The sequence below is a fragment of the Ranitomeya variabilis genome, chromosome 1 (genome assembly GCF_051348905.1).
Source record: "Ranitomeya variabilis isolate aRanVar5 chromosome 1, aRanVar5.hap1, whole genome shotgun sequence".
NCBI lineage: Eukaryota > Metazoa > Chordata > Amphibia > Anura > Dendrobatidae > Ranitomeya > Ranitomeya variabilis.
In genome coordinates, this window is record NC_135232.1 from 1167874452 (window position 1) to 1167892011 (window position 17560).

Below are 17560 nucleotides of genomic sequence, written 5' to 3' on the forward strand. Positions count from 1 at the left end.
TATTGGAGGATTCCCTGCAGCTCCTCTGTCTGCCGTCTATTGGAGGATTCCCTGCAGCTCCTCTTTCTGCCGTCTATTGGAGGATTCCCCGCAGCTCCTCTGTGTGCCTTCTATTGGAGGCTTACCCGCAGCTCCTCTGTGTGCCGTCTATTGGAGGAATCCCCGCAGCTCCTCTGTGTGCCGTCTATTGGAGGAATCCCCGCAGCTCCTCTGTGTGCCGTCTATTGGAGGAATCCCCGCAGCTCCTCCGTGTGCCGTCTATTGGAGGAATCCCCGCAGCTCCTCCGTGTGCCGTCTATTGGAGGAATCCCCGCAGCTCCTCTGTGTGCCGTCTATTGGAGGAATCCCCGCAGCTCCTCTGTGTGCCGTCTATTGGAGGATTCCTTGCAGCTCCTCTGTGTGCTGTCTATTGGAGGATTCCCTGCAGCTCCTCTTTGTGCTTTATATTGGAGGATTCCCTGCAGCTACTCTGTCTGCCGTCTATTGGAGGATTCCCTGTAGCTCCTTTTTGTGCCTTCTATTGGAGGCTTACCCGCAGCTCCTCTGTGTGCCGTCTATTGGAGGAATCCCCGCAGCTCCTCTGTGTGCCGTCTATTGGAGGAATCCCCGCAGCTCCTCTGTGTGCCGTCTATTGGAGGAATCCCCGCAGCTCCTCCGTGTGCCGTCTATTGGAGGAATCCCCGCAGCTCCTCCGTGTGCCGTCTATTGGAGGAATCCCCGCAGCTCCTCTGTGTGCCGTCTATTGGAGGAATCCCCGCAGCTCCTCTGTGTGCCGTCTATTGGAGGATTCCTTGCAGCTCCTCTGTGTGCTGTCTATTGGAGGATTCCCTGCAGCTCCTCTTTGTGCTTTATATTGGAGGATTCCCTGCAGCTACTCTGTCTGCCGTCTATTGGAGGATTCCCTGTAGCTCCTTTTTGTGCCTTCTATTGGAGGCTTACCCGCAGCTCCTCTGTGTGCCGTCTATTGGAGGAATCCCCGCAGCTTCTCTGTGTGCCGTCTATTGGAGGAATCCCCGCAGCTCCTCTGTGTGCCGTCTATTGGAGGAATCCCCGCAGCTCCTCTGTGTGCCGTCTATTGGAGGAATCCCCGCAGCTCCTCTGTGTGCCGTCTCTTGGAGGAATCCCCGCAGCTCCTCTGTGTGCCGTCTATAGGAGGAATCCCCGCAGCTCCTCTGTGTGCTGTCTATTGGAGGATTCCCTGCAGCTCCTCTTTGTGCTTTATATTGGAGGATTCCCTGCAGCTCCTCTGTCTGCCGTCTATTGGAGGATTCCCTGTAGCTCCTTTTTGTGCCTTCTATTGGAGGCTTACCCGCAGCTCCTCTGTGTGCCGTCTATTGGAGGAATCCCCGCAGCTTCTCTGTGTGCCGTCTATTGGAGGAATCCCCGCAGCTCCTCTGTGTGCCGTCTATTGGAGGAATCCCCGCAGCTCCTCTGTGTGCCGTCTATTGGAGGAATCCCCGCAGCTCCTCTGTGTGCCGTCTCTTGGAGGAATCCCCGCAGCTCCTCTGTGTGCCGTCTATAGGAGGAATCCCCGCAGCTCCTCTGTGTGCCGTCTATTGGAGGAATCCCCGCAGCTCCTCTGTGTGCCGTCTATTGGAGGAATCCCTGCAGCTCCTCTGTGTGCCGTCTCTTGGAGGAATCCCCGCAGCTCCTCTGTGTGCCGTCTATAGGAGGAATCCCCGCAGCTCCTCTGTGTGCCGTCTATTGGAGGATTCCTTGCAGCTCCTCTGTCTGCCGTCTATTGGAGGATTCCCTGCAGCTCCTCTTTGTGCTTTCTATTGGAGGATTCCCTGCAGGTCACTTACCCTTTAACTCTTTGGGGTGATGCAGAAACTCCCAGCAATTCTGCTACCTTTTAGGCTAGGTTCACATTGCATTAATGCAGCCCGTTCAACACATGCGTTAAACGGGCTGCGTTTATTACAAGTGCCAACTTGCTAGCGCAGATAGAGCATCTGCTAGCTCTATCTGCGCTAGCTGTGACGGACCCGGAAACGCTGCAGCCCGCGTTCCAGGGTCCGCCACTCAATGACTGCACATTGCTAGCGCACGCCCATTATGGGCGTGCGCTAGTGATGCGCCCGAAATAGAGCTCGATGGCATCGTTAACGGACTACGTTACACTGCGTTATGCCACGGTGTAACGTCTGTGTTTTTGAAGCTGCTGGTCCCTCCAACGTCCCCAGAACAACAAGATGCAGGGTCCTTCAGAGGTTTGCAGCTGTGCGTAAGCCATCCTGTCGACCACCTGTATCCACTGCACACAAGCAGAAACAGCTCCAGTGGGCCAAACGATTCATGAAGACTGACTTCCAAACTGTTTTGTTCATTGATGAGTGCCGTGCAACGCTCGATGGTCCAGATGGATGGAGTGGAGGATGGCTGGTTGATGGACACCCCATGAAAACACGGCTAAGGCGCCAACAAGGAGGAGGTGGAGTAATGTTTTTGGCTGGAATCATGGGGAGAGAGATTGTCGGCCCCTTTATGATCCCTGAAGGGTAAAGATGAACTCCATAATCTATGTGGAGTTTCTAAAACAACACTTCCTGCCATGGTTCAAGAGGAAGAACTGTGCTTTCCGCAGCAAGATCATTTTCATGCATGATAATGCACCGTCTCATGCTGCAAAAAACACATCTGCATCTCTGGCTGCTATGGGCATAAAAGAGGACAAACTTATGGTGTGGCCACCATCTTCCCCTGGCCTCAACCCCATTGAGAACCTCTGGAGCATCATCAAAAGGAGTGTCTATGATGGCGGGAGGCCGTTCACATCTAAGCAACAGCTCTGGGAGGGGATTCTGTCCACATGCAAAACTATTGGAGCAGAAACCATCCAAAAACTGACAAATTCAATGGAGGAGAGAGTTCAGAAGCTTCTTTCCAACAAGGGGTCCTACGTGCAAATGTAACATCACCTAGAATAAAGTTTTCACTTAAACTGTTTGATTTCATTTTGTAATAAGCTGATAATGATTATAACTTCACAATTGACCATTTTTTTGTTCAAAATAAAATAAAAAAGGTTGAAAACTCTGCTGTGCGTAATAATTTGGAACATGCATTTTGAGTGTTAATTTTTTTTTTTAAAGATCCTGTTTTCATAGGCAGTTTGTTCCAAAACATTGCAATTATACTAGAATAGTAGATGACTGGAAAATAACTATGACTGCAATTCAGATAGGTAATTTAGAGAAAATATGAGGAAATGTTATTTGCATAATAATTTGGAACACAGTGTATAAACACCCCTGGGACTGTCACTGCCAACTCCACCAGAACTCAATAACAACCCTCTGCCACCACCAATCGTTTGTCGGCTGACTGGGCAGTCGTTACAGGTAGCCTATGGCTTCAGGAGTGTGTTTTACACACCAAGAGGAAAGTTACATAAAATAAAAAGTAATAAGAATGAAACATTCTAAATCTGTGTTGTGGAAATGGTTTGAGGGACACAGTCCAGGAAAACGGACCGAAGCTACAGCAAGCTGCACCTTCCTAGGACTGACGAATGGCCCAAATACTGCTTATTAGCTCTGTTATGCCCCCACACCTACTTAATGAACCTTGTGGGGGCTGATTGTGGGATGTGCTGGGTCTGTTAGAATTTGATAAGATCCCCACCTTACAGGATATCTTCACCCCTGGAGGTCTCGGGCAGTAGATTCTGACGTCATATAGGTTTTCCTGATTATACAGTTACATAGAGATTTGCATCCTTTATCAGAACATTAGGTTGCAGGGTTCTACTGGCCCCATGGCGATGTGAGTGGATGTGTCACATACGTCCCTTTGCTACAATGCTGAAAATGTATAGCCCGTGAATATGGGATCGATGCCAACCCCAATATTCGTATCTGGTCAATGGACACCAAACGTCTAGAACACTCCCTGAAAAATCCTTTGAACCCAGGATGCTTCTTCCTTGGAACAAAGGCAGCCTCTCTACTGCTCCTTCTCTGCGTAGACCGATCTCAGCCTCGTCTGTTTTCCCAGCAGATATCTTGGTTTAGTTGCCGGTCTATGGCAGGAGGTCTCTGCTACAAAGGTTGGTTTCATTAGTTTCTTTCCCTAGCTATAAGAAGGTTGGTTGGATTGTCAGCTCTTCTCCAGTTACTGGTAGTTTTCCCTCTTCCCCATATGTTCAATGTGGGTGGGACCCTTGCACATTAGCAGCGACCTGTTTGTGTTAGCGATAATTTATAGTCTGTCACCTGTGTGATATGTCGGCCATGACGTCTTCTTGCATTAATGATGCACAGTTAATTCTGTGACTGACGTCCCTCTTCACATGTATCAGCTGCTTCACACCCTGAACTATGGGCCATTAGAGGCTGGGAGTGTTCCATCTGTAGTGTCAGGTTTAGGGTCCACCTGAGAGGCCTGGCCCCCAGACTTTACAGCGTCACACATGGTGCTGCTTTATTTGTCGCACACAGCACAGCCACCCTGCGATGGGTTATCTGACTAAGTACACCCGCTTCATCTGGTCTAGGAGATCTATGTAATAATGTATACAGCTTGTATTGTAAAATCTTGCGACCTCTTTAAAGGGAACTTTTCGTATGAAATAATGTGATTAACTTGCAGATATGGGTTAAAGGGAACCTGTCACCCCGTTTTTTCCGTATGAGATAAAAATACTGTTAAATAGGGCCTGAGCTGTGCATTACAATAGTGTATATTTTGGACCCCGATTCCCCACCTATGCTGCTAAAATACGTTACCAAAGTAGCCGTTTTCGCCTGTCAATCAGGCTGGTCTGGTCAGATGGGCGTGGTGTCTTCCCCCAGATCTTGCTTAGTTTTCCGTTGGTGGCGTAGTGGTTTGCGCATGCCCAAGGTCCAGAATCCACTGCACATGGGAGGGAAAAGAGCGCGATCTGCGCTATTCCCCTGGTGATCGGTGGGGGCGGCCATCTTCCTGTGGCCGCGCGTGCGCAGATCGAGCGCTCTGCTGCCCGGGGCTTCAGGAAAATGGCCGCGGGATGCCGTGCGTGCGCAGATGGAGATCGCGGAGGCCGCCGCGATCTCCATCTGCGCACGCGTGGCCACAGGAAGATGGCTCCGCCTTGGCTCCTTTGTAGAATCTCTACTCTCATCCTCTGCTCTCTTCTTGTAGAATCTCTACTCTCCTCCTTGGCTCCCTTGTAGAATCTCTACTCTTTTTCTTGGCTCCCTTGTAGAATTTTTACTCTCGTCCTCTGCTCTCTTCTTGTAGAATCTCTACTCTCCTCCTTGGCTCCCTTGTAGAATCTCTACTCTCATCCTCTGCTCTCTTCTTGTAGAATCTCTACTCTCCTCCTTGGCTCCCTTGTAGAATCTCTAGTCTCTTTCTTGGCTCCCTTGTAGAATCTCTACTCTCCTCCTTGGCTCCCTTGTAGAATCTCTGCTCTCCTCCTTGGCTCTCTTGTAGAATCTCTAGTCTCCTCCTTGGCTCCCTTGTAGAATCTCTACTCTCATATTTCTTCTTGTAGACTCTCTGATCTCCTCTTGTAGAATATTTTCTCCTCCTTGGCTCTCTTCTTGTACAATCACTACTCTTGTTATGGAGAGAATGTATGGCATATGAAGATATATTAAAATCAAAACTTATATGGACTCTTTGCTGAATATTAGAATCATGTAACTTTAAGGTTTTCCTCTTCTTCCTTCTTGTAGAATCGCTACTCTCCTCTGCTTCCTTCTTGTAGACTCTCCATTCTCCTCATCTTTCTTCTTTTAGAATCTCCACTTTTGTCTTAGGCTTTCTTCTTGTAGACTCTCCACTCTCTACCTCTTCTTCCTTCTTGTAGAATCTCCACTCTCCTCTTTGGATTTCTTCTTGTAGACTCTCCACTCTCTTCCTCTTCTTCCTTCTTGTAGAATCTCCACTCTCCTCGGCTTCCTTCTTGTAGAATCTCCACTCTCCTCGGCTCCTTGTAGACTCTCCACTCTACTCTTTGGATTTCTTCTTGTATACTTTCTACTCTTCTCCCGTGCTTCCTTCTTGTAGAGTCTCCACTTTCCTCCTCCGCTTCCTTCTCGTAGAATCTCCGCTCTCCTCCCCTGCTTCCTTCTTGTAGAGTCTCCACTTTCCTCCTCCGCTTCCTTCTCGTAGAATCTCCGCTCTCCTCCCCTGCTTCCTTCTTGTAGAGTCTCCACTTTCCTCCTCTGCTTCCTTCTTGTAGAATCTCCACTCTCCTCCTCTGCTTCCTTCTTGTAGAGTCTCCACTCTCCTCGGCTTCCTTCATATAGAATCTCCACTCTCCTCCTCTGCTTCCTTTTTGTAGACTCTCCACTCTCCTCCTCTGCTTCCTTCTTGTAGACTCTCCACTCTCCTCCTCTGCTTCCTTGTAGAATCTCCACTCTCCTCCTCTGCTTCCTTTTGGTAGAATCTCCACTCTCCTCTGCTTCCTTCTTGTAGAATCTCCACTCTCCTCTGCTTCCTTCTTGTAGAATCTCCACTTGGCTTCCTTCTTGTAGACTCTCCACTCTCTTCTTTGGATTTCTTCTTGTTGACTTTCTACCCTCCCCTGCTTCCTTCTTGTAGAATCTCCACTCTGTTTCCTTCTTGTAGACTCTCCACTCTCCTCTGCTTCCTTCTTGTAGACTCTCCTCCTCTGCTTCCTTCGTGTAGAATCTCCACTCTCCTTGGCTTCCTTCTTGTAGACTCTCCACTCTCCTCGGTTTCCTTCCTGTAGAATCTCGGCTTCCTTCTTGTAGAATCTCCACTCTCCTCAGTTTCCTTCTTGTAGAATCTCCACTCTCCTCTGCTTCCTTCTTGTAGACTCTCCTCCTCTGCTTCCTTCGTGTAGAATCTCCACTCTCCTTGGCTTCCTTCTTGTAGACTCTCCACTCTCCTCGGTTTCCTTCCTGTAGAATCTCGGCTTCCTTCTTGTAGAATCTCCACTCTCCTCAGTTTCCTTCTTGTAGAATCTCCACTCTCCTCGGCTTCCTTCTTGTAGACTCTCCACTCTCTTCTTTGGATGTCTTCCTGTAGACTTTCTACCCTCCTCCCCTGCTTCCTTCTTGTAGAATCTCCACTCGGTTTCCCTCTTGTAGACTCTCCTCCTCTGCTTCCTTCGTGTAGAATCTCCACTCTCCTTGGCTTCCTTCTTGTAGACTCTCCACTCTCCTTGGTTTCCTTCTTGTAGAATCTCGGCTTCCTTCTTGTAGAATCTCCACTCTCCTCAGTTTCCTTCTTGTAGAATCTCCACTCTCCTCGGCTTCCTTCTTGTAGACTCTCCACTCTCTTCTTTGGATTTCTTCCTGTAGACTTTCTACTCTCCTCCCCTGCTTCCTTCTTGTAGACTATCCCCTTTCTCCCTCATGTTTTATAATCCCAATGTTATGATTTTCTTTCTTTTTTCTGTCTAGGAAATGAAGGGTAACTTGTGCCGCCTCCTGTGGTGCCTGTCTGAAGTGCAGGCTATCCCCACAGAAGGTTGTGGACCTGTGAAGAACAGCGCACTCTCTGTGGCTGTGCTGGACTCCCTGCAGCAGAACAAGCAGCGAATGCAGCACAGCTCCTCAGGAGCTACATCACGTGGCTGCTTTGTGGAGGTGACAAGCCTTCTCACATGTAGACATGTTATACACCTGCAGATCTGTCAGTGGTGCTCACTACATTTTCTCACCAGGTGACTGTTGTCTCCCCCCGATCAGGATGTGAACTGATGCGTGACCTGGATGATGGACTGAAGTACGCCGATCTAGGCACATTGCGCCGGCTGCTGGTTCTCCAGATCTCGTTCGAGCAGGAGCAGAGTGGTTCTACTGAGTCACCTCCAGAGCAAGGTATGAGGGGACCATGGGTGGAAATTCTGCTCACTGCCAGTCATCACACTCATCTGTCTTCTGCTCTTCTACAGGTTCCCATGTGTATGACATTGACCTTCATGTTGTTCCACCAAATGTTCTGAGTTTGGAGATTTTCTTGAAGTCGTGGCTGCTGGAGCACAATGGCGAGAAAGAGAAATGTCACCTGATATTTCCTGAAGGCGCCTCAGAGTGTGAGTCCATTCTTCATGTTATATGTCCCTCATCTGTATCACCACAACCTCGGTCATCTGGATGCCGGTGCCAGATGCTTAGTCAGTTTGGACCATGAATGTGTTTAGTTTCTTCCAGGTTTTCTTTTATTCCTGCCTGCATTGTAAAGGATGGAGTATAGGGACACCCTGGGACATGTACATTTGGCACATGGAGCCTCCTTCATACGAGTAATGCAAGACCTGGAGGAAACCAGAATACATTTTACAGTAGCTGCACCCCAGGAATGGGAAATGGGTGACCATGGGAAATAAGGAAGGTGTTGTGTGTGGCCCCAGAAGTGACAGGTGCTGGCTCCTGTACACATCTGACATGAGCACAGCCTCAAAGGGCTTAGATGGGGGTCCATGCTGTGAGATAGCGAGGTACTGGTGGGTTGTGCTGGCAGCCGGTGTCTGTCATGATGGTACGATTATTAGTCACAGACGTGGCCCTGTGGGAAATCTGTGCAATGTACATGGCTCTATTGGTCCTATTGGACAAAAAAAATAACGATTTATTTTTCCCAGGACGTTCCTCATGACCGCACGACAGGAGTTAGTCCCGTTTATCCTCTAGGGACAGGAAACACAAGAGGTTAAAAGCCCCCTCCTTCCGTCTCACCCCCAGTGTTTTCTTTCCTGTCCCTAGCAGGACAGGGCGTGCAATAGGAGCGCTATACTTACCGGAGCTCAGTGGGATCGGAGGGGACAGATTCTCTTCCCTTCCCGCTGTCGAAGCTCTGTCGCTGATACCTCACTGGGCGGGGGTCCCTCAGCTTGTTGGTGGAGCAGAGAAGCTCCCGACGTTGCCGCTTCCCTCTCCGGAGGGCTCTCGGCTCCACGCTGCCGCCGGCCGCTGACTTTCGGTCGCACGCGTGAGCGTGCGTTCCACCGGGAGAACGTGTATCTGGCTGGACACCTTTCGAGGATGCACACTTCCAGTTTAGAGGGACGCTTCTGATCGGGGGGGGCGCAGCGTGCGTTCCAATCAGGAACACATGAGAGGGCTATGGGGGTAATCTGGAGGCCACCTGGACATGGTAAGACCCTTTTAAAAAGGTTACTCGCAGAATGGGTGATGTGCACAGTCTGAACCATCAAGGTTAATCCACCTTGCTCAGAAGCTCCAGCCGAGCAGTCCTTGGCCAGTGTAAATAACCCCATAGCCCCTGCTTTACCACATGTTAGTGGTCACTCAGTAAGAATAGGAAATGCTCCATTTTTTTGTATTAGGATAAAGGGACTCCCTTAAGATTCGGCTCCACTTCCTGGAAAAGAATGAGGACATGTCTGCCATGCAACACTTAAGTTAGCGGATTCATACACAAAGCAGTTATATGCGGAGTGTGTTGCAAAATTCCTAAGAGAAGAAGAACAGGCGTCCTTCCTAACGGACATGCGGGTCATAATTTGGGAAGGGGTCCAGAGCACCATTGCCAGTCTTTTGCCGCCACAGCCAGATCCAAGCACCTCCTGTCAAAAGAGAGCCCGATGGGAGATGGAGAAAGCGTACCCATATTCGTACTACTCAGAGGAAGATGCTAAAGACGGTGAAGAAAGTTTTTCCAGAGGCTGTCCGAGGAGAGGAAGAAGTATTTTTTTTTTCTCATCTGAAAATACGGATGACTTATTGAAGGCGGTTAGAGCAACTATGAAGATTGAAGAAACGGAGGTCCTTCGCCCAATTCAGGGTGAGATGGTTGGCGGACTCAGAACACAAAGAAATAGTGTTCCTGGTCAACCAGCACATTAGAGTTATGATCCTGGAAGAATGGGAAGATACAGAAAAGCGCATAGTCATCCCTTGGGACTTTAAGGCCCGTCTCCCCTTTGACCCTTTGGAGATCAAGGAATGGGAGGAAATCCCCAATGTGGACATTCCTATTACCAGAGTGGCAAAGAAGACCACTATACTGTTTTGAGGATTCATGGACAGGAAAGCAGAGAACTGTTGAAGGAGGAGATGGGAGTCTTGCGGTGGTTATTAAGACCAATATAGCAGCCACCTCGGTAGCTAGGTCCATGTGTGTCTGGATTGATGAGCTGTCCACCCAGATAAAATCTAATACCCCTAGAGAGGATATAACAGAATCTCTGCCTATGTTAAATATGGCGACGCAGTTTATGGCAGATGCTCCAGCAGAATCTGTAAGGTTTGCAGCTAGGAGTAATGTGCACTCTAACTCGGCGCGGCGGGCCATCTGGCTTAAATCCTGGTCAGGGGACAGCCAATCTAAAAGCAAGCTCTTCTCCATCCCTTTCTCAGGTGCTCATGTCTTCAGTCCGGTACTAGACGACATTTTAGAGAGGGCCGCTGACAAGAGGTTCCCGGAGGGGAAAAAAACAGGAGATTTCGTTCCTTTCATAGGCCCCGTCAGTCCCCTAGGCAGGACTATAAGGGGAAAGGAAAATCAGGCAGGTGGAGATACCCCAAGGGAGGTAAGGGTAGATCCACCCAGTTCTCTCCTTCTCACATAGAAGGTCTTGACACCAGGAAGGTAAGAGGGAGACTGCAGTTTTTCCTAGGAAAATGGGGAACCATAACGGACAACCAGTAGATCCTGCAGACCATATGAGAAAGTTACAGGATAGACTTCTCCCATCTCCCACCCTAGTCCCTTTCCGCGCAAAGGAGGCTCTGTACAGATGTCCGCAGCATTTCCGCAACTCCCTGCCGCGGGTAAAATGCATGCAGAATTCGCATGCATTTTCTCGCAAAATACAAGCGTTTTTAGCTTGCAGAATGCTTGCGTTTTCCAAGCGATTTGAAGCATCGCTTGGAAAAGTGATTGACAGGTTGGTCTCACTTGTCAAGCATAGTGCTTGACAATTGTGACCAACTTTTTACTATTGATGCCACCTATGCAGCATCAATAGTAAAAGATAGAATGTTAAAGATACTAAAAAAAAATATGGTTATTCTCACCTTCCGACGGCTCCCGATTTCCTCAGCGGTGCTCCCGGTACGTTCTGTTCCCAGGGATGCTTTGCGTGAAGGACCTTTGTGACGTCACGGTCGCGTGATCGCGCCGGCATCTCAGGTGATTCGTGCAATGCATCCCTGGGAAAGGAAGCCACCGTGTGCACCGCTGAGAGGCGAGAGGACTACGGGGGCCATCGGAAGGTAAGTATATCCCTGTTTTTTATTTAAATTTTTTTTTTTTTTTTATATGATTATGGATCCCAGAGCCTGAAGGAGAGTCTCCTCTCCTCCAGATCCTGGGTACCATCCGCACATGAAAGCGCTCACTTTACACATGGTGGGCATAGCCACATGCGTAAAGTGAGCGTTTCAATGCAATCCTATGGCTGCAGAATCTCCGCGATCCCGTAGAAATAATGAATATGCTGTGGATTTTACCTCTATGCGATTCCGCAGAGGGAAAATCAGCAGCATGGGCACAGCAACTGCGGAATCCTATAGGATTGCATGGGAATGCGTTTCTTTACGTGTTTCCGCTGCAGCAAAAAACGCCGCAGAAACACATAAAAAACGCAACGTGGGCACACAGCCTTAGAATTGGGTGCAGTCAAGCCGGTACCTGTTGTAGAGGTAGAATCAGGGCCACTACTCTTCCCTGTTCTTCATAAAAAAGCCTTTGGGCAAATATCAGACCATCATAAATCTAAAGCCCCTGAATCAGTGGGTCAGGTACAAAAGATTCAAAATGGAGACAATAAAATCAACCATTCAGCTAATAGGGAGAGACAACACCATGTGCAAATTAGATCTAAGAGATGCATACTATCATGTGCCAATTCACCCAGACCACCGCCAATATCTGAGGTTCGCTTTACACCATCAGGGTTGGAGCCACCATTTCCAGTTTACATGCCTTCCATTTGACCTATCCTCAGCCTCACATATCAAGGTGGCAGCTTTTCTGAGAAGGCAAAGGATTATCGTGGTCCCCTACCTGGAAGACATCCTGTTAGTAGCAGACTATCTCCCTCAATCAACAACTTGCCCAAACTATCAATGATCTAGAGGGCCTGGGTTGGCAAGTGAGCTGGGAGAAATCCAACCTATGTCCAGGGAACCAGAAGGTGTTCTTATGAGTACTCCTCGATTCCCATCGCAGGATGTCATTCCAGCCGCGCGTGAAACAGGAAGAGATCAGAAGCAGGATCCGAGCGTTACAGAGGAAGAGGACAACCTCCATCAGGTGTGCCCTGAGGATCCTAGGATTGATGACATCCTGCATTACAAGCGTACATTGGAGTCAGGCTCTCAAGACTGCTTCAAAGTTCGGTCCTGAAACAGGCATCACTCGGGCCTGGATAGGAAGATGAGAATCCTGGCCAGTCTAAGGCATTTCTTGTCAAGGTGGACATCCAGGGGCAATCTTTGAAGAGGGGTGCCATGGATCCTTTCTCCCTACGTCCGTATTACCACCAACGCAAGTTTGCAGGGATGGGGCGCAGAGGTGGAGGGTCATTTCCTGCAGGCTACATGGTGCCCGGAAGACGAGAAAAGATCCTTCAATTACAGAGAGCTAAAGGCAGTATCAGTATGGGAGACTGCAACATTGCCAGGAAACGGTCAGAGATCGTCATGTGAAAGTCCTGTCTGACAACATTACAGCAGTTTCAATTCTGCGGTGCCAGGGAGGTCCAAGGGGACAGCTCCTACAGACCTTAAAAGAAAGTATATTTCGATGGGCAGAAAGAAATGTTCGGTCCGTCTCCGCGGTGCACTTGAAGGGTTCCGAGAACATAACAGCAGATTTTCTCAGGAGAAAAAAGCTTTGGTTCTTCGAGTGGGAACTGAACCCAGAGGTATTCCACCAGCTCACCAGGAGATGGGGAACTCCGCGTATAGACCTGTTTCTGACCCGGAAGAACACAAAGATGGCAAGATTTTTCTCCATAAATCCAGGGGACAGCCCAGAAGGCATAAATGCCCTATCTCGGAGTTGGGAAGTAGGTCTTCTGTATGCATTTCCCCTCATACCGAGGATCCTGAGGAAATTTGGAGAAGAACAGGCCACAGTGGTATTGGTAGCTCCCTTCTGGTCCAAGAGAAGTTGGTTTCCAATATTGTAGCACATGACTTTGAAAGATCCAGTTCCCCTTCCAGACAGACGTGACCTGCTGTCCCTGGGTCCCCTCTGGCACCAAGACCCTCATCTTCTGCGCCTGACGGCCTGGATCCTAAGCGGAAAATCCTAAGCTCCAGAAGGTTGTCAGACAAGGTGATAACTACTATGCAGGTGAGTAGGAAACCAGTGACAACAGCGATCTATTCCAAAATATGGAAGAGGTTCTGTTCTTACGTGGGGAAATCTACTCCGAGCACAGCCTGCCCAGTCATTCCCAGAATATTGGACTTCCTCAGAGAGGATTTGAGATGTGCCTAAGGCCGAGTACGTTAAAGGTACGGATCTCTGCCCTTAGTGCCTTCATGGACTTTCCTTTAGCGGACCACCCTTGGGTAGCAAGGTTCTCTCGAGCTATTACCAGGTTAAGACCCACAGTCATTGAGATCGTTCCTCCTTGGGACCTAAACCTTGTGTTAAGTACGTTGTGCAGATCCCCCTATGTGCTCTAGGAAGAATCCAGCATCAACTTTCTATAACGACTGCATTCCTGGTGGCAGTCACCTCGGCAAAACGTTTGGGTGAGTTACAGGCACTGTCAGTCAGGGATCCCTATTTACAGATCCTAGAGGATCGGTTAATATTTAGGCTTGATCTGTCCTTTTTGCCGAAAGTAGTGTCAGAGACAAATTTGAGCCAAGAGATCGTTCTTCCATCTTTTTGTCATCTCCCCAAAAAATGTGGCTGTTTCACACACTAGATGTGAGAAGGGCAGTGATGCACTATGTAGAGGTCACAGCTACTTGGAGGCAGGATACAAATCTATTAATACAATATGCAGGAAAGAATAAGGGGAAAAAAGCCTTGAAATTAACTTTGTCTAGGTGGATCACGTCAACCATAGCACTAGCGTATGAGTTGGAGTAAAAAGATCCCCCTCTTAAAATTAAACCCACTCCACAAGGGCGATTTCTGTATCCTGGGCCGAAAGAGCAGGGGCTTCCCTGGACCAGATTTGCAGGGCTGCAACTTGGTCTAATATAACAACCTTCTTTAATCTAAATAAGTAAAAAACGAAGAACCCTGAGTTATTTAAATGCACTTGCTTTTTACTTATTTAGTTATAGCAGGTTTTTGCTCATTTTGTTTCTTGTACGTTTTGTGCGCTTTATGGCCAGTGTGAACATGCGTTTATGTGCTGCATGTATACCAACTTATGGTAATCCAAGCTCAGTTTTTGTGTTTTTATAATGTGGTACATTGACTCACTCGGCTGCACACGGAGGTACACACAGGTACACTGTCTGTTTATATCTTCCATTGGTTTATTATACATGCAGCATAAACCAATGTGAAGTGAAAATAAACCCAGCCCTCCGGAAAAAAACAGGAAAAGAAAAACAAAATGGTATACAGTCTCTGCATCTGAGAGGATTTGCTCGCTCGGGATAATAACCACACTCTGGTTCAGTCTATCCTCCTCAGGACACAAAACGCTGCAGTTCCTTTCTCCAGCCCTACTGAAAACTGACTGCTTCTGGAGGCTAATTATTTAAGCACCAGATCCCACCCTCGCTTTGTTGGTCCACAAAAACCTAGCCCTTAAAATGGCTGTTTAACCCCTCACAACACATAGTATGCTGGAGAAAACTACTGGGTTTCAAATCACAAGCTAATGGCCTCAGTGAAACGTATCTTCCACCAGCATTTTTCAAGTGACTCTTATATCCCCCCCTCTGCCCAAAGCATGGGGATTTGACACCTTCACAGGGAAGTCTGGATCAGGCTGTTATGCCCACAGGGCGTGAAGGTGTATCGTGGACTCACTAGAACACTGATGGTATAGTGGTAGCTGTATACCCGATACTCAAGAGACAAGAGAGTGACCTTCAAAAAACTAAAGATATTTATTCAAGAAAGTTAAACAAAAGGGAAACTGTGCCTGAGGGGGACTCTGGATCATGACACTGTACCACGTAGTGGGGCACTGGGCAAGGTGTACCCCTATATAGGGGTTCCTCCCTTCCCAACACCAGGAGGCCCAAATGCCGCAAATCCTGAACCAGAGGGACGACCCATACAGACTCTATGGAAGAGACTGTGGAATACTGGCTCTGTCAGTGGAAAGAATCCCGGAAGCTCCGTGTAATCCTGGAAAGGCTGGTCCAGCTGGTAGAGGTATCTGGATGGTTCCGTGAGGAGAGGCCTGGTCATCCTGGAATGGAATCCGGAGTATCCAGAGGGATCCAGGATAGGGAACTGCCAGCAGAGGATTCTGAGGAGACCGAGGTATTAGTATAATGCAAAACAACAGTCTTCAAATCACAGAGCACAGCAGAGGGTGGCCTACAGAATAAACACGCTGCCTCTTATGCACAGAGCATCACAGTACAAACATCCGTAATAGAGAACAAGTGCCCTGCTGCTTTAAGTATGCGCCGGAAGCGTGGCATGCCTCCTAAGGCCGGGGTCACACTAGCGTATTGCATCCGATGCAAGAGCATCGGATGCGATATGCTAATGACACTCGGCTCCTGCTCTGCTTGTCAGCAGGAGCCGAGTGTCATGCGTCTGTGCTCCGAGCCTCTCGCAGAGAGCGGATCGGAGCACAGCTGCGGAGGAGGTGGAGAAATGAATTTCTCCATCTCCTCCATTGCCGGGGTCAGCGTATAATGCAGATCACTTGGATGATATCTGAGTGATGTGCGTTGTCTCACTTGCACCCATAGGCTTATATGGGTTCGAGTGAGCAGAGACTTGGCCGAGTGTCGGTGACAATATAAGCTGATATTTCATATAACATAGTGTGATCTTATCCTTGATGACTAGTGATGTTTGCTGATATGCTAATTTTACATTGTGTTATGGAGCCAGTTTGTTGACTTTGAAAGCAAAGAGGGAATAACTATGCAAATAGATTAAGTAATCAAGTAAAGGTACCTTCACACTAAACGATATCGCTAGCGATCCGTGACGTTGCAGCGTCCTGGCTAGCGATATCGTTTAGTTTGACACGCAGCAGCGATCAGGATCCTGCTGTGATATCGCTGGTCGTTGAACAAAGTTCAGAACTTTATTTGGTCGTCAGACCGGCGTGTATCGTCGTGTTTGACACCAAAAGCAACGATACCAGCGATGTTTTACACTGGTAACCAGGGTAAACATCGGGTTACTAAGCGCAGGGCCGCGCTTAGTAACCCGATGTTTACCCTGGTTACCAGTGTAAAATGTAAAAAAAACAAACAGTACATACTCACCTTCGCATCCCCCGGCGTCCGCTTCCCACACTGACTCAGCGCCGTAAAGTGAAAGTGAAAGCACAGCACAGCGGTGACGTCACCGCTCTGCTGTTAGGGCCGGCGCTCACACAGTGCAGGAAGCGGACGCCGGGGGACGCGAATGTAAGTATGTACTGTTTGTTTTTTTTACATTTTACGCTGGTAACCAGGGTAAACATCGGGTTACTAAGCGCGGCCCTGCGCTTAGCAACCCGATGTTTACCCTGGTTACCCGGAGGCCTCGGCATCGTTGGTCGCTGGAGAGCTGTCTGTGTGACAGCTCTCTAGCGATCAAACAGCGACGCTGCAGCGATCGGCATCGTTGTCGCTATCGCTGCAGCGTCGCTTAATGTGAAGGTACCTTTATGCTACTTGATCTCATCACCATTCTTCTCCCTTATCTGTGATGCTGGACTGAAGGACACTGGATAAATCTAAAAATAGGTTACATGCCTCTGTGTAAAGAGACAGAGACAGAGGTACAGCAAGAGATTCTACGTTTGGAGAAGCCAGGTTGTGATCCTCGGATGAACTGGCCTTGTACCTTGTATGGACTCGGTGGACTGTCATCTTCCTACGCTTGTCGTTACCTCCTCCCCGTGTGCGTGCCACAGGTGGAGTAACTGACCCTGCAAGAACTAAAGTCACAGCTACTATTATCCCAGCAAGTCAGCGGAAGGGTGAAACTCTGTAATGTGCACCATCTTTGGTACTGTGCTGGGACTGTTCTATGTGTTATCTGCCTGTTTTGTTTTTCAATAAATCATTACCATACTGTTTTACCCTCACCCTGTGTTGTCTGAGTAGCATTACCCTACATTAAAGGGAGAGCGGGCGTTCGGCGGGACGATCCCAGGACCATGCAGTTTAGGCTAGCAGACCTGGGGCAAATCCCCCTTCCCACCGGTGTCTCCGCAGGGCCCATCTTGGTGAGGTCATGGTCCAAGGGATTTGGAAGGGAAGGAGTTAAGTAGCTCATCTAATCTAAAATAACTGATGGCAGTGGAATTAGCTATAAGAAAGCTCCTTATATCCCTACAGGGTCCTCATGTCAGGATCCTTTCCGACAATCAGATGACAGTAGCTTACATCAACCACCAAGGGGGGACCCGATCCAGACCCTTGATGGAAGTGGCAGATCTGATATTAAATGTAGAGGAAGACCATTTCCTATCTGAACCACTGAACTGAACCAGGTCATCTTTGAGCGGATTGTGCAGATATGT

At 48.6% G+C, this 17560-nt stretch overlaps 1 protein-coding gene across 5 annotated transcripts in view; it reads left to right on the top strand.

Moving 5' to 3' along the window:
• The window catches only part of M1AP (meiosis 1 associated protein), a 209066-nt gene that overhangs the window by 49441 nt on the left and 142065 nt on the right, over positions 1–17560 (top strand). For all 5 annotated transcript variants that reach the window (XM_077280496.1, XM_077280494.1, XM_077280497.1 and 2 more), the window contains exons 3-5: positions 7362–7547; positions 7625–7781; positions 7856–7996. In XM_077280496.1, the coding sequence (XP_077136611.1) occupies positions 7362–7547; positions 7625–7781; positions 7856–7996 (484 nt within the window). The remainder of the gene's footprint in view (positions 1–7361; positions 7548–7624; positions 7782–7855; positions 7997–17560) is intronic.